Below are 21144 nucleotides of genomic sequence, written 5' to 3' on the forward strand. Positions count from 1 at the left end.
CTTATCACTATCCTCTGGTCAAATCCGTGGCCATGTTCAACATCCTTCATTCTCTGGCCATCCGGAAGATGCTCCCAGTCACCACGACACGCTGGTTTCTACCCTCTGTTACTAACTTCATAATAAGATGATTGTATATATCACAAAGAACCATGGCTCCGTAAAGAGTTATACATGACTGAGCCTACCAAAGAAAACGAACTTGAAAAATGATACCGGCGTTAAAAACAATTCCACAAATCATTTATAAGGATATTCTGATTCTATTGTATAAAACATGAGAGCTGGCGTTTATGTCACTTATGAGATGATCAATTGGAAATTGGTTAATTGTTGTAATAGAAACTGTTATCATACCACATATTTTTCGTAAAAAGATCCTGGTTATTTGAGGCATGTCGTAAAATCTGGCGTTTACGGCTTTTATGCAATTATCTGTTCAACATAGGTCAATTATGCAAATAGTAGTTTTTATCATAAGTCACAATTTTCTCAAAATGATCTCGATTATACGAAGCTTATTTTATGTGAAAAAATTTGGCGTTTACGCCACTTATGCAGTTATACATTTAACATGTCAATAATGCAAATAGTAGAAAAACTAGTTTACAACCATTTTCCCAAAGACACCATTGAGTTAAAACGTGTAGAATGTAAGCTATGATTTTGGTCCCGTAGGTCCATACGTTCGAAGCACTGTGGGACGTGGCCAGGACAGAATCTACTAATCTACAGAAACTACTTAAGAGTGCATTGCCTTCATCTAAGAGGTAGTGATTAGTCGAAAATCATTATCTGTGATAACGGATGAAAGTGATGCCTACTCTCGTACAATAGTCTTGGCTTGTACCACCCACGAATTTGTGCGAATTGCTCAATGCTAAATACTAAATGCTAAAAGTAATAATAAGAGGGGGCAACAATAAAATTTTCATAAAGTTTTGAGGATTTTCAAAACATGCCTTAACAAATCCGAGGATTTTTTTTCGTGTCTTAGAGGAACAAGACCACTTAAAGGTCCGGTTTATGGGAAAGCTATCAGAATCCGAGTACCAACCTCCACAGCGGTTAGCTCTTTTTGTAAAACGAATATCTTTCGGATGCTTGATTGTCCCAATCGTCACATGTGCTTTACTGTTGTATATCCACAGTCAATCGAGCCCACTTTGTTTATTATCGAGAACTTCTCACACACTATGCCCCAGCACCGAGCTGGGTGGATTTGTATAAAGTGTGAATTAATCACACCTTGCTATGCCAATGACTTGCTTTTTAAAGCATTTGATGAGTGTGACTGTTTTAAGCAGCAGTCGCGTGTGCTCAAATAACCGTCATCACGACTTAACACCTCCAGATCTCCTGTCCTCCAGTCTATCTGCTTTTGGAAGTCCTGATTCAATCAAGAATGCTTCGGTTATTTCGTTTGCATATACTACGCGCATAAGTGTTGTATGGTGTGTATTTAATTGGTTTATGGACTGTGTTGGTTTATGGCTGAATGGGTCATTTGGCCGAAAATGCGTGTTAAGCAGGGTTTTGACTTTTCGTTTCAATGACACCAAAGCAAGCGTTTTTCGGGCCAAGCGATGATCTATTTTCGTTGTTTATGTTGAGGGTCATCTTTCACCCATCAATCTTTTTCTCTTGAATTAGCCTTGGAAGATAAACGAACATCTTTCTTATTAGATGGAAATTCTTTTTCGTTTCATCTTTTACTACTCACTCACTTTACGCGATAATTATCGCAGAACAATTACAAAGTTGTATGACCGCGCCAGGATTCTAATCCAGAATAGTAACAATAATTGCCATAAGGATGTGCTTACTCTAGCCACACAACCAGGCTATCTGTATGAAAGCATTAAGTTATTTGTTTCATATAAGCTACTACTAACATTTGCATTGATGATTCCACGAAAAGACTTGAACATGAAAAAAAAGAGTAAACCAACGATTGGCGGCATTCTACCTTATTTTTTTTAAATAGATCGAAAAAGTGTTGTGGGTGACCTGTTCATTGATCTTAAAAAGGCATTTTAAACAATCGATCATAAAATTCTCTTACAAAAACTTTGTAAGTACGGAATAAGAGCTATTTAACAGACTGCAAGCAATTAGTAGCCATAAATGATTCTGAGAGTAGCTTTCTACCCGTTTATACAGGAGTCCCTCAAGACAGCAATATTGGCCCTTTGCTATTTCATATATTTGTCAATGATTTAGGGAATTTGAAGTTTCGTGGAGATCCAAGCCTCTTTGCTGACGATGCAGCTTTGTTTTACCCAAACTCATGTGTACATTCCATTGTAAGAGATATTGAATCCGATCTAACGGTACTTTTAGAATATTTTAATGGAAACAAACTTTCTTAAAGAAAAAACAAAGTACATAGGGGGAAAGACGGCTTTGGCAGGTTTTGTTCTATTATTGGCAGGGGGGTTTTTGTCGGGCAAATTTTATGAAATTTGGCCACAATATTCTTTGATATGCAAAGAATGTTTAGGCCAAATTTGAGCATAGTCAGACATAAAAAAAACCCTTGCCAATAATAGAACAAAACCTGCAAAAGCCGTCATTCCCCCTATATGGTTTTTTACTCGTCGCGAAAAAAAAATTCCACAGCACGCCGATCCATGTATCAGTAGTCTGCACATTGGAAATGTTTCGTCATTCAAATACTTAGGGTGGCACTTAGATTCATGTTTAACATGGGACACTCACATAAAACATGTTTCTAATAAAATTTCCTCACTGTGTGGCCTCATGAAAAGAGTCCGCTGTTTTGTGCCTAATGGAGCACTACTTAAATATTACCATCCTTTTATTGATTCCGTACTCTAATATTGAGTCATTGTTTGGGGTCAAGCCGCTAGATCAAAACTTCTAAAAATACAGGTAATATAAAATAGATATTTGAAAGTAATATTCAATCTACCTTCTTTATTTTCAACCGTTTCACTGATTTTTTTTTAGGATTGGCATATTCGAGGGACTGTCATTTTCGGGCGAAATGTTATTTCCGAAGAAAAGTGTTCAAGGATGTAATACTTGCGGAAAATGTTATATTCAGGGATATGTTATATCCAGGAAAATGTTTTTAAATTTAAAGGATTGGTTTCCGGGGATATTTACAATCTCAAATTACCTAACTAAAGAATGGGAAATTTGACTTATGCCCAAGTCGCGGTTTGGTCGAGGTTAGGGAATACAATTATACAATAGGAAAGGAAGGAATTTAGGTGCTTAATTAATTACAATGCTGATGTTCACACAGTTGAAATCCTTAGCGATGTTTCACTTCTGTAACGAGACAAATGTTTTTTGGGAGACAGCAACGAGAGGACGACATACGAATGGGGTTTACCGGTACACAACAAGAGGAAGACATGCTTAAGGGATTACGACAGCTAAAGCGACCAACACCTACCAACACCTGTGTAAGAATTGAGCCTATGCTAAATTGTTAGATTCTTATGCAAAAGTGTAAGCTCACAAATAAATAATGTAAGAAAAGCTTGCAAAATTGTAAGGTATCATACAATATTTGTATATGTAAGGATGTAGCATTTTTCCATATGCCTAGTTCTTATACAGCCTTTGGTAGATTGTTGTACAGAATTGTTAGAAATTTTTGGAAACACTAGTTGTGTGTAAAAATTTGTACATGCACTGAAGTGCTTAAAAGTACCTACGGATACGGTATGAGCTATTTCTATATGCATTGAAAAATGTTATTTACCATGAAACTCCTGGAATTTCTTCGCAAAGCCCTTCTGAAATTTCTTCAAAATAAAGTACAGGAAATCCTCCGGACGTTGTTTTATCCAATAACTCTTTGATTAGGGATAATATCTTTTCACAAGCAAAGATGATATCCTGTGCTCAGATGATATTACAATGCCTGATCCCTACCCTCTGTTTTGCCCCCTCCACAGCGATTTTGAATTACAGGCACGAAAGACCATCACCTTGCAGTAGCCCTTAAATCATAGTTAACAGAACGACGGACTGAAATGAAAACGCTCATTGAAAGTAATAAAATGTTCTTCATAAAATCGCGAATTTGAAGTATAGACTACAAAAAGTACTCCATCTTAAGGTAGGCTGTCTACATGCTCTCCTTTTTTATAAACTCTAATATTTCAAATAATTCTGGATTTGAAACATTATCCGTAAAAATGTGAAGTTTATAGCAATCCAAGCATTGTTATTGGTTCTATTCAAAAATTCGCTAGGAAAGCTTTATAGAACCTATAATGTAAGTACAGAACGCAAAGTTTGACTGTGAAAAATATGGGACTAGTAGTGCATTAAATCTAGATAAATATATGAATACTGAACTACAGTGGGGATTTAATTGTCTTCTCTAATTTCTTATCTATATAAGACATTTTTTTATGGAAAGCAAAATATTGGTTAGAAATCTAGAACTATAACAACACGTTACTACTTTGTAGCATGACACACCTAAACCATGCAATCGTTTTAATATTGCCATTGTGCCAACGGTATAACTTCTTCACACCACTACAAAATATAGGATGTTGAATGATCTACCCTTGCTTCTATCACCACCCACAAATTTAGGTTAACACGCTGTTACATCACCATCATCCATCAGCACTCAGCAGGAAAATCGTGCGCATAAGGAGTTTGTAGTGCACTCCATCATCGTCATCATCGCCGTGGTCGTCGACCGTTGATTGTTATTTAATTTCTCTATTTGAACAGCCAACACCTTCTGGACCAACCGCCCATCGACTCTGTAGGCACACCGAAAGCCAGTAATCCTCGAAATATTACATCATATTTCATGACATCTATCCCCCAGATCAAGCAGCCGGGATCAGCGAGGAGATCGGGGAAAGGCGGTGGCGGCCTAAGTGATTTTTCCACTATCGCCCGCAAGTAAACGAGACTGCGAGATTCAATTAAGCACCGCATACAATCCGAACATTGCTTGCCGACTAAGTACAAGATAGAGGGTCTCAATCTCAAGCCAGGGCCTCATTGCGCGAATGCAAAATACTATGTGATACTCTCAGCGCCGATTGAAAGGAAAGCACTGACGAACGACGACGTGGGCGCAATGCCCCACTGTCGTCATCATCGTCGGTTGGACAATAAAGAGCGCGGTCTTGCGCGCCGATGCGGTGAACGAAATGCAAGAAGAAACGATTGTAATCCTCTTGCCACAGATTGCATGCCAATGCCCGCTGGGGGCCCGGCTTCAAGAGCGTTTGACTAGCGCAAGCATCTATTGAATCGTGATTGGACCCGAAAAGATGAAACCCCATTTGGAATAATGAGAACAACGAAGCTCTTCACCGGGATCTGATGCCATAGACGAAACGTCGTCGTCATCGGCGGGATATTTGATGAGTATCTACATACTTTCGATTTTGTTTCTGGTAAATTACTTAAGCAATTTTTAGTTGCACTTGTAATAAATGGAAACTGTTCAAAACCTAATGAAATTATTCTAACTGAGTTAAAAGTTATTCAGCCTAGCAAAATGGACAGCTACTCCGATTTTATTACCTAATCATATCTTATTTAAAATAAACGGGCTTACTTTTGGTTATTGTGCCGGGTTTTGAAATTCTGAGTGCATCTAATTTTTTAGTCATGTTTCGCTATTCGTTCTTTCGATGGAAAAATATGCATTTTTTTCCATGCTGTCACATCCAAACAGCATAAAGACTTATTTACCCAGAATAAAAGTTGGATAATCTCAAATTAATCGTGACGTTTCCTAATATCAGATAAAAACATGGTTCATAGAATTATAATATGCAGACATTCAAGTTGCTGCATTGGAAATCTTGCAAATCGGTCAGTCCGTTCATGAAATATAATGCCTCATAAGAGAAGTAAACTCATTTTAATATATACGCAGATATACAGATGGTCGTCAACTTTCACCAAAGGATTTCTCGATTGTAAATAATTGTTAAATAACTTATAATGAAGATTATGCTTTAAACGAATGTTGAATGGAAAATTGAACAATAATTGTCCTATATGAAAACATCTTATAAAGTTGAAGTAGAACCTACCTTCCTGTGCTACGCTTCGAAACGGCACATGCTCAACGAGTTTCACGTTCTTGCGACATCTCCAATGCAAATTGCGACTACCAATAGCTCACTGGTGATTAAAGCTTGACACCTCGGAATGGCCACTTTGGTCGATTCCTATTTATTAGAAAATTTATTCAATCTGCGGTAAAAGCTTTCGATTCGCTATAAATCGACGCGTTAGGGGTTAAAGACGAATGCAAATGACACCTCTATATGACTCTCTGGAAGGAGCAATCCCCTCCGCTAATGGCCATTTGTAGCATCCAGCCGTGACGAAGTAGCTTCCTAAAGTCAATACGTCGGCTGCCCGACCGGCGACGCACATGCCTAGAAGAGCCGACATCAAGGCAGTTAAAATGATTAACCCTAATTCCCAAACAAGCCATTCATAATTTTATTTCATATAATCTGGAAAGAATTTTTATTTGCGTTCCGCCATCCAGTTGATCGGCTAACCCAGCCAGTGAACAACCAACCAGGCGATCAAGCATCCATGATCATCATCGTCGTCAACCGCCCCATCCACTCAATGACCAAAGCGGGATCAAAAATCGAACGGACCCAGAAGACGACATCACCTCGACTCACCGACACTCTCTAAACCGATATCATTTTATTGCCGTCAATATTTTAATAACAACAATAATACCGAGAATCGCCATTTTGTCGTTGAATAAAATTACAAACGATCGATGGGCTGCCACACGTTTCATGTGCTGCGGTGGCTTTGCTTGTTTGAAGAAAACACGGCTTCGACATTCAGCGAATGTCTTTCTTCAAATGTGTCAGTTGACCTCGGCGACGACTAGCAGAACCATCATCGACGGGTATGGAGCACCTGCGCCACAGTGTTAGAGTTCGTGGAGCTACGCGATGAACTGATAGATATTTGATTAGATTCGAATGGAATGCAAATAGTCAATTTGGCAAGCCGTTCCACAACGATTCGATTTATGCACATTTGAAAGAGTGTTATTTTTTTCAGATTAGAGTTGGTGACCTTCATTCACTGTTTGATGTAGAAACGCTCAAAGAATTGTTTATACTACATGCGATGAATTACGACCTGGTCTAAATTGTGTAGTTCTTACTTGTAATAATAATAAACATTATTTGGCTTTCACTGGATTTCAAAGGGGTTTTTCTTGCGTACTCGATAGGTTTTTGATTCAATTTGTTGAAATGGTGGCCACATGGTGGGTCAAATTAGTATAAACTAGTGTTTAGTACCCTATCAGCACAACTCAGACCGATTTAGTGGCAGTAACTCATATATGACTGATTTTGGTTGTATATGACCATTAGAAACTTGTTACAACATGTGTGTCCAGGTAACCCAGGCCCTGTACCCAGGAAACTACTTGGATTTTTTTTATGGGCCGCCTTCTCATTCCGTTCTTTTTAACGCTCTGATGCTATACAAAATTTTAGCCAAGTCCAAGGTGAATACAATATAAGAACCCTGGCCAAATCGGCTTACGATAAGGCGGTGCAAAACTTATCGGAAGTTTTTTTATAGAAAACTATGGATAAACATCGAAGAAAAATAATTTAAAATTAATTGCATTTTATTTAGCAACTCGGTCGTACGGAAAATATGTTTTGTTAACCTTCTGTCTGTGCTCAAAAAAACTTACGTTGTCTGTGCTCTGGGGTCAAATTGACCCCAAATTGAAATTGCTATAACTTTTTTGTTGTTCCGCCGATTTTGGATTTTTGAGGCTGTTTCGAAAGATAATTTAATCATCTTTTAGGTCGTAACCAAGGATTGACTATTGGTGGGCGGCTACATCGCGGGGAGGGGTTTTAGTAAACAAGGGTACAAAAACTGATTTTTCATGATTATTTTACTTATATCCGAAAATCCTACCCATTTCGAACTGCACCTTTTTTAAAAAGGTTTATGCAACAAGGCGTGTGCTTTGGCATGAGGCGTTGATGAGTTTAGAACTTGGCCGCCAGGTGGTGGTATATTTGAATTCATTATTTTAGACTACTCAAATAATTCCGATATATGAAATTCTCCTCAGTGTAAATATTCTTATCGCACAAATTCAAAATTTGTTAAAAATGCGTCTTGATCAAAGGTCGTCTAGTGGGAATGGACTGTCTTGTGAACTTTGTTAAAGACGTCATCTTTACAAATTTCAAATTTGTGCGATAAGAATATTTACACAGAGGAAAATTTCATATATCGGAATTACTTGAGTAGTATAAAATAATGAATTCAAATATACCACCACCTAGCGACCAAGCTCTAAACTAATCAATGCCTTATGTCAAAGCACATGCCTTCCTGTATAACCTATTTGAAAAGGTGTAGTTCAGAATGGGTAGGACTTTCAGATATAAGTATGAACAATCACTGGTTTTGTACCCTTTTTTACGAAAACCCCTCCCCGCGATGTCAATATTTGATAACGACCTGAAAGATGATTAAATTATCTTTCGAAACAGCCCCAAAAATCCAAAATTGGCCAAACATTAAAAAAGTTATAGCAATTTCAATTTGGGGTCAATTTGACCCCAGAGCACAGACAACGTAAGTTTTTTGAAAAAAGTACACTGTAGCGCATATTTTCAAAATTTTTCAAACGAATTTGCACCTAGGAGACAGATTTCGGCGAGTTTTACCAAACTACCAAAAATTAAGAGAATGGGTTGAAAAATAAAAAAATGGCAGCCACTCAAAATGGCCTGGGGTCATATTGACCCCAGAGCACATACAAAAGGTTAACTAACTTGGCTGCGCATAAGCACAGTACATGTTTCCGAAATTGACAAATTGATACTAAATTTTCGAGAAAGAATTCACGTGTCTTGGAGGGACTTGAACACTCAATATCCTACTCTCTAGATAGGCGTGATAACCCCTACACAATAAGACCAATTAAAGGTCACGTTTGCGTTTACAAACAGTCGATTGTTAACAGCGCAAGAAAGAGTTTCAACATAGTCAACATAGAAATTTAAATAGAAAAATAGAGTAGTCTTAGCCAGGAAAAGTGATTTTTATAAAATGTTGTAAAAAATTCGACCGTCGTCTAATCCTGATGCCTATAGGGCACTGCACGGACTGCTTTGTCTCTTTCCCGCTGCAAAAAAATGAAAACAACAAGACCAGTAAAGTCGAAGCAGTGTTGCCGGAAAGAGGGTAAGCTCGATGGGGTCCCTCTTGAGAACTGCAGGAATACAGTCAAAGCAGCCATTACCGACGCAGCGGAGAACAACGTCGGGTATCTGGGACGAAGTCGACGAAACGATTAGTTCGACAAAGACTGCAGATACAGGGGATGGACAAAATAATTAGGATAGGCAAATTTTGGGTAAAATTATATGTGTTGTAAATATATCAGTTATAATCCGATTTTGACAATCCAGACATGCCTGAACTAGACAATTAATGTAGTTTTACGGTATGCCCATGGAACCGACTATGGTCATCGGATTCCGGAGATATTCCGGGTTTTTTGAAAGTAGGTTTGAAATCGTAAATTTGAGGATATTAGGAGAAGTTGTGGTTAAAAATTGAATAATATTAGTAACCACAAATGAAGTAGGGCTCTTGCTGATTGGAACCATATATTGAGATTTGGAATCGGACCAGAATCAAGTGAGATATGGCCATTTCTTTAAAATCGGTTCCGATCGATACTTATCAAAGGGGTCAGGTCACAACTTCATTTGAATCTCGCTTTTTGATAGATCGGCCACTATGATTTTATTCTAGAAGGGCTCTAATGTGTCCAGAATGAAAAACCAATTGAATAAACGGATCTTGGAGTCGCTGGGATGTCCCCGGGTAACCTGTGAATGGGGACATTTTAGTTTTAGCATCAAAATCAGTCATTCGACGGCTCTTTTTTCATGGTTTTCGATCAGGAAGCGAAGTATGAATATAAAATAGTCCATTGGCGGCTCTGACCGCTTCCAGGATCTACGGATTGGCCCCGGGGAACCTGTTGAAGGGGACATTTTAGTTTTACCACCAAAACCAGTCGTTCGACGGCTCTATTTCTATGGTTTTCGATCAGGAAGCGAAGTATGAATATAAAATGGTCAATTTACGGTTCTGACCGCTTCCAGGACCTACGGATTGGCCCCGGGGAACCTGTGGAAAGGGACATTTTAGTTTTACCACCAAAACCAGTCGTTCGACGGCTCTTTTTTAATGGTTTTCGATCAGGAAACGAAGTATGAATATAAAATGGTCCATTGTCGGCTCTGACCGCTTCCAGGATCTACGGATTGGCCCCGGGGAACCTGTGGAAGGGACATTTTAGTTTACCACCAAAACCGGTTGTTCGACGACTCTTTTTCATGGTTTTCGATCAGGAAGCGATTCCAGGACCTACGGATTGGCCCCGGGCAGTGGCGTAGTCGGAAAATTGATCTGGGGGAGGTTTTCCGAACATTTTTTTCTACAAAAAAAAATTTTCTACTGGAAATTTCGTCTCTTGGGGAGGGTTTTATGCCCAAAGCCCCCCGTGGTTATCACTGGCCCCGGGGAACCAGTGGAAGGGGATATTTTAGTTTTACCACCAAACCCGGTTGTTCGACGGCTCTTTTTTCATGGTTTTTGATCAGGAAGCGAAGTATGAATATAAAATGGTCCATTGACGGCTCTGACCGATTCCAGGACCTATGGATTGGCCCCGGGGAACCTGTGGAAGGGGGCATTTTAGTTTTACCACCAAAACCAGTCGTTCAACGGCTCTTTTTTCATGGTTTTCGATCAGGAAACGAAGTATGAATATAAAATGGTCCATTGTCGGCTCTGACCGCTTCCAGGATCTGCGGATTGGCCCCGGGGAACCTGTGGAAGGGGACATTTTAGTTTTACCACCAAAACCGGTTGTTCGACGGCTCTTTCTTCATGGTTTTCGATCAGGAAGCGAAGTATGAATATAGAATGGTCCATTGACGGCTCAGACCGCTTCCAGGACCTACGGATTGGCCCCGGGGAACCTGTGGAAGGGGACATTTTAGTTTTAGCACCAAAACCAGCCATGACTGATTTTGGTGCTAAAAATTAAATGTCCTCTTCCACAGGTTCCTCGGAGGCAACCAGTAGGTCCTGGAAGCAATCAGAGCCGTCAATGGACCACTTTATATTCATACTTCGCTTCCTGATCGAAAACCATGAAAAAAAACCGTCGAATGACTGGTTTTGGTGGTAAAACTAATATGTCCCCTTCCACAGGTTCCCCGGGGCCAATCCGTAGGTCTGAAAAGCGGCCAGGGCCGTCAATGGATTATTCTATATTCATGCTTCGCTTCCTGATCGAAAACCATGGAAAAAGAGCCTTCGAATGACTGGTTTTGGTGGTAAACTAAATGTCCCTTCCACAGGTTCCTGGGACCAATCCGTAGATCCTGGAAGCGGTCAGAGCCATCAATTGACCATTTTATATTCATACTTCGCTTCCTGATCAAATCTATGAAAAAGAGCCGTCGAATGACTGGTTTTGGTGGTAAACTAAATGTCCCCTTCCACAGGTTCCCCGGGGCCAATCCGTAGGTCTTAAAAGCGGCCAGGGCCGTCAATGGATTATTTTATATTCATGCTTCGCTTCCTGATCGAAAACCATGAAAAAAGAGCCTTCGAATGACTGGTTTTGATGCTAAAACTAAAATGTCCCTTCCACAGGTTCCCTGGGCCAATCCGTAGATCCTGGAAGCGGTCAGAGCCATCAATAGACCATTTTATATTCATACTTCGCTTCCTGATCGAAAACCATGAAAAAAGAGCCGTCGAATGACTGGTTTTGGTGGTAAAACTAAAATGTCCCCATTCACAGGTTCCCCGGGGACGTCCCAGCGACTCCAGGATTCGTTTATTCAATTAGTTTTTTATTCTGGACACATTAGAGCCCTTCTAGAATAAAATCATAGTGGACGATCTATCAAAAAGCGAAATTCGAATGAAGTTGTGGCCTGACCCCTTTGATAAGTATCGATCGGAACCGATTTTAAAGAAATGGCCATATCTCACTTGATTCTGGTCCGATTCCAAACCTCAATATATGGTTCCAATCTTTTGTGGTTACTAATATTATTCAATTTTTAACTACAACTTCTCCTAATATCTACCTCAAATTTACGGTTTTGAACCTACCTCCGAAAAACCCGGAATATCTCCGGAATCCGGTGGCCATAGTCGATTCCATGGACATACCGTCAAACTGCATTAATTTTCTAGTTCAGGCATGCCTGAATTGTCAAAATCGGATGATAACTAAGGTAGTTACAACACATCTAATTTTACCTAAAATTTGCCTATCCTAATTATTTTGTCCATCCCCTGTAGATTCTGGAGAAGAAGAATGCAGCGCGGTCGCGCTTCAGCAAGGTACCTGGCAGAAGCAGAACGTGGAACGTTAAAGACGGAAGCGGACACAGCAGACCCGCCTTTTTCAGGAAAAGAAACGCCGCCTGGAAGAAGCGGAGTGCGAGGAGATGGGGCAGCTGTGCCGTTCTCAAGTAACACGTAAGCTCTATCAGAAGCTCAACGCATCCCGCAAAGGCTTTGTGCCGCGAGCCGAAATGTGCAGGGATAAGGATGGGAGCATTTTGACGGACGAACGTGTGGTGATCGAAAGGTGGAAGCAGCACTACAAGGAACCTTTGAATGGCGCTGAGAGTACGGGCAGTAAAAGTCAAGGCAGCGGAAGAGAAAACTACGTCAGTTCAGCGGACGATGGACATTGAGGGAAGTAAAGGATGCCATCCAACAGCGAAAGACCAATCAACCAGTTGGTAAGGATGGTATCGGGGGCCCTCCTTAGCCGTGCGGTAAGACGGGCGGCTACAAAGCAAGACCATGCCCAAGCAGCACAACTTGTTTCACTACAGAACATTTCACTGTGTTGCAACTATTCGGAAAGAAACAATCTTTGCGTATGTGCCATCAAATATAACTCTCTTGCAATCTAAAAAGCGCAAGAGGTGGAGCCTACGGAAACATCCTTCGATTGCAGTAAAATTGCAATAATGTTGCAAAACACTACAGCGGAAATAAATAAAATAAAAATATAAAACTGGATTCGATTTATGGATCTTGTGATTGATAGTCCTTCACTCTACCACAGCACCATTCAACACTTCGAAGGGACTGCATGTTGACTCACCATAAAAACCATACGATTTTGAAGTTTTATTCTCGAGTTTTCTGTTACTTGATTGCACCATCACCGGAAAAATGTGAGTTGTCAAAACGTTGAACGATGCTAAATTAAACATCAAGACACACTCAACTTATCTGCAACTTAATTAAAACAAACAAATAAATTTTAATGGACGCATTGAAGTTACATGGGAAAAAATATGCAACTTGATGATTTTGTTTCGTGTTTGCAACATAAGTTGCAGTTGTTGTGTGTATTAGCATTAGGGTAGGCGTAAAGTTATTGTATTGTGACGTTCAACACATATATGTAGCTTTGTATAGGTTAAGATCGATTCAAAAGCTCCGATTAGAAACGAACCCTTATTTTCCCGCCATCTATCTTTATAAAAGAGCACCTCCCGAAAGTTGGAGCATTATTCAAAAATTCCATCTTGATCAACCGGTCACCGAAATTAATTAGAAGTTAAATTAGAAGTAGTAAATGTAATAAATGTATTGTTAGTTGCCCAATAAAGTGTCTGTTTAGTAGTAATAAGTGTTTAAAGCAAATAAACTGTTTGTAAACCCGTTAAAGTGCTGTGAAGTTTGTTTCAAAAGCTTTAAACCGAAGAACAGAACCCGTTTGTGCGTTGCAATTATTGCACGATTATCACACCGGTAAAGGCGTGCTGTGTGTCGGAGTTTGGTGCTAGAACGCTATTTCCGGGGGTCACAACATTGGTGCCGTGACCAGGATAGCGTTTCTTTGGAAATTTCCGACGCCAATAAGCCATTTGGGTCAACGGACAATTGGTTTGGCGCCATTCTCGGCGACTACAAAGGTGAAAAGCGCCATAGCTATCGTGAATGCACTCGAGCTGCCATCACGAATATCACATTTCTGGAACTATTGGGCGCAGCCATAGCAGTTTTTGGAGTTGGTTTCGAGGAGAGATTGAATAATCATTCAAGGCTTGTTAGACAGGCCTACCAGGTGAGGACCTGTCCAACGAATTACACTTCTATATTCATCTCTACCTGGTCATTTCTTGGTTCTATTTCTAAAACTACTTCGACGGAGTTTTCGGTGGCCGGATTCTTCAACGTGCATCTTGGACTACTGGTGGGTGAGGAAGAACAATCTAGGACTCCCTTAACGCTAACGTAGTGGACGGTCCTGTGCAAGGCGCGTCAATTCTCGCGAGGTGTTTCCGGCGGTGTTTGCTGACCAGAGCATTAGTATACAAGGCCTATTAGACAGGCTCACCAGGTGAGTTCCTGTCCATCAAATATACTTTTCTCTGGAAGGTGCTTTGCTGGTTAAATTTTACAGCTCTCGAGATCTCGTATGGTGTTGCTGGAGGTGTGGACTATTGCTGCCCAGAAATCGTATTATTGTACAAGGCCTGTTAGACGGGCTCACCAGGTGAGTTCCTGTCCAATCAAATACTTTTCTGTGGAAGGTGCTTCGCTGGTTAAATTTTACAGCCCTCAAGCTCTCGTATGGTATTGCTGGTGGTGTGGACTATTGCTGCCCAGAAATCGTATTATTGTACAAGGCCTGTTAGACGGGCTCACCAGCCTTCGAGCTCTCGTATGGTATTGCTGGTGGTGTGGACTATTGCTGCCCAGAGATTGTATTAGTATACAAGGCCTGTTAGACAGGCTCACCAGGTGAGTCCCTGTCCATCAAATATACTTTCTCTGGAAGGTGCTTCCCTGGTTATATTTCCACAGCTCTTTGGTGATCTCGTGAATTCCGTTCGGTGCAAGCAAGATGTCGACGTCGAAGAAACTCAAGAGCTTGATACGCAACAGAGACAGCGTTCTCGAGTTCATGGACCGGATTGAACAGTACCTGAAAAACACCAAGGAGTTCGATGAGCAGTCGGTCAACATTCGGATAGAGAAACTCGAGCAAAAGTGGAATGAGTTCGAGGATCTCCAGAACGATATCGAGAGCATGGAGGACAATGAGGAGAACATGCCAGAGCACCATCAACTCAGGGCCGAATTCGAAGGAAAGTACTTTTGAGGTAAGAGCAGGGTTGGCGAGAAAGGTACAGCAAGGTCAAGCGACACCAAACACATCCAATGCGCACACAAATCAAGTTCCAAATGTCCAAGCCTCCGTACGACTTCCACAGATCAATTTGCCGGAGTTCGATGGCAACTTTCAAAATTGGCTTCCGTTTCACGATATTTATGTAGCTTTGATTGACTCTTCGGCAGAGCTCACGGACATACAGAAATTCCATTACCTGCGTGCCTCCTTGAAAGGTGATGCTTTAAAGGTAATTGATTCATATGTGATGAGTGAGGCTAATTATAGGGTTGCATGGGAGGTTTTGGTCGATCGGTTCTCCAACAATTATCTCCTCAAAAAACGTCATCTTAATGCGTTGTTCGAGTACCCAAGGATGAAGAAGGAATCAGCTGCTGGTCTGCACGATCTAATTGATTGTTTCGAGCGCAACACAAAAATCCTGGACCAGTTAGGTGAAAGAACGAGTGGTTGGGGAGCAATGTTAGTCCATTTATTGGTTTCCAAACTGGACGAAGTTATTCAGAAACGGTGGGAAGAAATTGTGACACCAGATAAGGAACCGTCATTTGGGTCGTTGGTCGATTTCCTCAAAAAGCAAACCCGGGTGTTAGATGCGGTTTCGGTCGATCAGCGTATGTTTTCAACGACAACGTCATCTAGCATAAGCAAATTCCGACCCACGAAAGTTTCGGTCAACTCGGCGACTGAAACGAAGTCGCCGAACTGCTTCGCCTGTAATGAAAAGCATTGGATTACGCAGTGCCCAACTTTCGCAAATTTAGGAATAGATAAACGGCTGCAGCTCACTAATTCCAAGCGGCTCTGCAGTAATTGTCTTGGCCGGAATCACTTGGCACGGGACTGTCCATCAAAATATCGTTGCAGAACGTGCTCGAAGAAGCACCATACGTTGTTGCATCCTGGGTTTCCTGGTTCTGGTTCTGTTCCCACTTCTATTTCTACTTCGGCAACGAATGAAAACGTAAATCCTTCTACATCATCATCAACTGGCGGTGCTTCGAACTCTGGTGAATCTGTTTCTAGTTCGATGGCATTAATTTCATCCAATTCGGCGGTAGGGCAGGCTAATTCGCATATATTTTTGCTCACGGTATTGCTCAATGTGAAGGACGTTTGGGGAAGGATACATCAGGCAAGGGCGCTTCTAGACTCCGGATCACAGGCCAACTTGATGTCGGCAAATCTCTGCAAGCTGCTTCAACTTTCAAGGCGGGACAAAAAGGTGGAAATAACTGGTATTGGTCGATCACGAAATCGCACGGCTTATGAAGTCTCCACTACAATTTCTTCTCGGACGGAGAATTTCTCAACTTCAATGGAATTTCTGGTGTTAGAGCAGCTCACTGACGATCAGCCATCATACTCGATTCCGATGCGAGAATGGAAACCTCCGGCTGATATGGTTTTGGCTGATCCTGGTTTTAACGTTTCTGGTCCGATCGATTTGGTCTTAGGTACCCAATACTTCTATGATTTCCATATAAGCGATGGTGGCCGGTTGCAAACTCGTAAATTCGACAATACGCTCCCAGTATTTGTCAATACGGTATTTGGATGGGTAGCAGCTGGCGAGGTTACATGTATGGAAGGGCAGTCGCGGGTTAGTTGCCATATTGCGAAGGTGGAATCTTTGGACAAGGCAATCGAACGGTTTTGGGCAGTGGAAGAATTTACGGTTAAAACACCACGCTCACAGGAAGAGGAAGATTGTGAGACACATTTCGTTAACACAGTCTCTCGTGATGACACTGGCAGGTATATTGTGCGGTACCCTAAGCACATGAATTTCAACAGCATGATTGGTGAATCGAAACAGATGGCTCTCCGAAGATTTCATCACACTGAAAGACGATTGAAACTAAACTGTGATCTGCGATCGCAGTACAGTGACTTCATGATGGAGTACATTGAGCTGGGTCACATGAAGTGCATTGGAGTGGCGGATGACTCAAGCTTGGATGAAGGCAAAATTGTCTGCTATCTTCCACACCATCCTGTATTTAAGGAAACAAGCTCAACGACGAAAATGCGTGTGGTCTTCGACGGATCAGCGAAAACTTCCACGAACTATTCGCTCAATGAAGCTCTACTTACAGGGCCAACTATTCAAGACGAACTACTTGAAATAATGATTCGATTCCGGAAACATGCCGTTGCCCTGGTGGCGGACGTTGCAAAAATGTACCGTCAAATTCTGATCCATGATGACGATAAACCGCTCCAACGAATTCTTTGGCGATTCGATCCTTCGGATCCAATAGCAGTTTACGAGCTACAAACTGTCACTTACGGATTGTCTCCATCGTCGTTTCTCGCTACCCGGGTACTGAAGCAACTGGTTTTGGATTTGGGTGAAAAATACGAGCATGCAGCCAGCTCCGTGGAAGAAGATTTTTATATGGATGACTTCCTGTCGGGTGCAGCCACGGTGGAAAAGGCAATACTGCTTCAAAAGGAAGTGCAAAATTTGTTGGAAGAAGGAGGTCTAGAGCTTCGGAAATGGTCTTCAAATAATTCGGATGTCTTGAAAAATGTTCCTAACGAGGCTCTTGTCGGTGATACAACTCTACACTTTGGAGAAGATCAGAGAATAAAAACGCTTGGTATCGGATGGGAAACAAAACCAGATCATCTTTGCATCGAGGTTCAACCATCGTCAGAAGAATGTATTTGGACAAAACGGAAGATATTTTCTACGATTGCCAAGCTGTACGACCTGCTTGGACTTGTTTCGCCAGTCATCGCATGGGCAAAAATCCGAATGCAACATCTTTGGCTAACCGCTGTTGAATGGGACGATCCAGTTCCGGAGGAAATCGCAAGCAAATGGATGGATTTTGTGGCACAGTTGCCGATTCTGAACGACTATAAGGTACCTCGCTTCATCTTTCTGCCGGATTTTGTCTCTATACAGTTCCATGTATTCACCGATGCATCGGAAATTGGATATGGTGCCTGCATCTATGCGCGCTCTATCAACAAGGCGAAGCAAATCAAAATTGAGCTCATAGCAGCCAAATCACGGGTGGCACCACTCAAGCGCGTTAGCTTACCTCGGCTCGAACTCTGTGCTGCACTCCTGGGAGCAAAATTATATGCTAAAGTTTCAGCAGCACTCAAGATGGAAGGAGTTTCTTGTTGGTTCTGGTCAGATTCAATGGTGACGCTTCATTGGATTCAGGCCCCACCTAACACATGGCAAACCTTCATAGGGAACCGGACTGCAGAGATTCAACAGTTAACCCACGGGCACAGCTGGAATCACGTGAAAGGAACTGAAAACCCGGCTGACTTGATTTCACGTGGAATGCTTCCTCAAGATTTCTCCGTCACCACTGTGTGGCGCTGCGGTCCATCATGGCTCTCGAACGAGGAGGAATATTGGCCTAAGCACCCAACTGGTACGCCACCCGAGGATCTACTAGAACGCCGAAAAACAGCACTCGTGATTCAACAAACACCAGAGCATAACTTTCTATTCCACCGTTATTCAAGCTTTTGGCGTTTACTTCGGATTACTGCCTTAATTCTTCGTTTTGTGAATCGATGTCGTCGCAAACCTAATTGCCACCCAAACCTATTCGCTTCAGTAGGAGAACTAGAGCAAGCTAAGGAAACATTGTCGAAATTGGCGCAACAGGAAGTATTTGTGGAAGAGTGGAAACAACTGGATAAAACGCGAACCGTCTCCAAAAAGTCATCTTTAAAACTACTTGGCCCGTTCCTCGATGAAAAGGGAATCATTCGACTCGGTGGACGACTTGAACACTCCTCCGAGAACTACCACACAAAGCACCCTATAATTTTACCAAAATTCCACCCACTCACACGCCTCATAACACAGCACTATCACGAACAATGCATGCATTCCGGTCCTCGCATGACCTTAGCTACAATGCATCAAGAATTCTGGCCAGTTAACGGAAAGACAATCGCCAATTTTGTGTGTCGCAAATGTCCGCAATGCTATCGCCTAAACCCTGCTCCAGTTTCTCAACCCGTTGGCCAATTGCCAAAGTCCCGCACAGCACCATGTAGAGCTTTCACCGTAGTTGGAGTGGACTACTGCGGACCCGTTTACTTAAAACCAGCGCACCGACGAGCAGCACCACGGAAGGCATTCATTGCCGTATTTGTTTGTTTCGCCTCCAAAGCCGTGCATCTGGAATTGGTCTGTGACCTATCCACAGAGGCCTTTATTGCAGCCTTACGTCGCTTCATCGCACACCACGGGATGCCAGCAGAAATCCATTCGGACAACGGTACAAATTTTCAAGGGCGTCGAATACGTTGACCGAATTGTACCGTCTTCTCGAAGCGAAACACACCAGAGAATCAATCAACCGAGAATGCAGCAAACACCGAATTCAGTGGCACTTCATTCCGCCAAGAGCACCAACCTTCGGCGGTCTATGGGAGGCCGCTGTGAAAACCGCGAAAACAACACTGAGAAAAGTGCTCGGAAAAACGCAGCTGTCCTACGAAGACTACGCAACAGTGCTAGCACAAATCGAGGCAAACATGAACAGCCGACCGCTTACGTCCTTATCCATCGACCCTATTGAGCTAGATGTCCTCACTCCCGGTCATTTCATCATCGGGGCACCGCTCATAAGCCTCCCGGAACCAAACTACGTGCAAATTCCCACCAACCGACTAAACCACTACCAACAGTTGCAAAAATTGGTCCAGCAGCACTGGGATCGCTGGAGGAAAGAATACCTCACAGAACTGAACCATCGTCGAGAGAAAACAACACTTCCCATTGATGTCCACATCGGCCAAATGGTTTTTGTTCAGGAGGACGGCAAACCTACCATCGATTGGCCTATTGCACGCATCGAACAAATTCATCCTGGAGCAGACGGAGTAGTAAGGGTCGTAACTTTGCGAACAGCTAGTGGAACCTACAAACGACCTGCGACCCGAATTTTTCCTCTTAATTTCGACCAGCAACCGATGAATGCCGTAGCCGATATTTCCGATACGCAGTTAGCTGAAAATATAGATAATTAAGTAATTGTTTTGTGAAATAACGCCATTCCTGTTCGTCTGCATCGTGATAGTTTGTTTATATAAATTCGAGCTTTCAAATTTAGGTGGCCGGCTATGTTGTGTGTATTAGCATTAGGGTAGGTGTAAAGTTATTGCACTGTGACGTTCAACACATATATATTTGTATATAAGTTAAGGTCGATTCGAAAGCTCCGATTAGAAACGAACTTTTTTTTTCCGCCATCTATCTTCATAAAAGACCACCTCCCGAAACTTAGAGCATTATTCAAAAAATTCCATCTTTCTCGGCTGGCAACCGAAATTTATTAGAAGTTAAATTAGAAGTAGTAAATGTAATAAATGTATTGTTAGTTGCCCAATAAAGTGTCTGTTTAGTAGTAATAAGTGTTTAAAGCAAATAAACTGTTTATAAACCCGTTAAAGTGCTGTGAAGTTTGTTTCAAAAGCTTTAAACCGAAGAACAGAACCCGTTTGTGCGTTGCAATTATTGCACGATTATCACACCGGTAAAGGCGTGCTGTGTGTCGGAGTTTGGTGCTAGAACGCTATTTCCGGGGGTCACAACAGCAGTATTCTTAGGTTGTTTGTTTCCAAATGTCAAACGCGTACTGCATTGCAATGTAAATGGAACATTGATCACAATTCGAACGTTTTTGACACATTGATGCAACATTTTCGTGTTTTTCCAATGCCTTTAATGAAACTGAATAGAAATAAGGTGCTTTTCGGAAGATGTTGCATGTGCTACTTGGGTGCTGAGGGTGGCTGGGTTCGATTCCCGGCGCCGGTCTAGTCAATTTTCGGATTGGAAATAGTCTCGACTTCCCTGGACATAAAAGTATCATCGCGCTAGCCTCATGATATACAAA

The 21144-nt window shown here is 41.8% G+C and overlaps 1 protein-coding gene across 1 annotated transcript; it reads left to right on the forward strand.

Annotated features, from left to right (window-relative positions):
• The first annotated feature begins 15503 nt into the window (after positions 1-15503).
• Positions 15504-20275, forward strand: LOC134210091 (uncharacterized). The gene is made up of 2 exons (XM_062686110.1): positions 15504-19521; positions 19578-20275. The coding sequence occupies exons 1-2, from the start codon at positions 15504-15506 to the stop codon at positions 20273-20275; spliced, it is 4716 nt and encodes a 1571-aa protein (XP_062542094.1).
• The last annotated feature ends 869 nt before the right edge of the window (positions 20276-21144 follow it).

This window comes from Armigeres subalbatus, chromosome 2 (assembly GCF_024139115.2).
Source record: "Armigeres subalbatus isolate Guangzhou_Male chromosome 2, GZ_Asu_2, whole genome shotgun sequence".
Lineage (NCBI taxonomy): Eukaryota > Metazoa > Arthropoda > Insecta > Diptera > Culicidae > Armigeres > Armigeres subalbatus.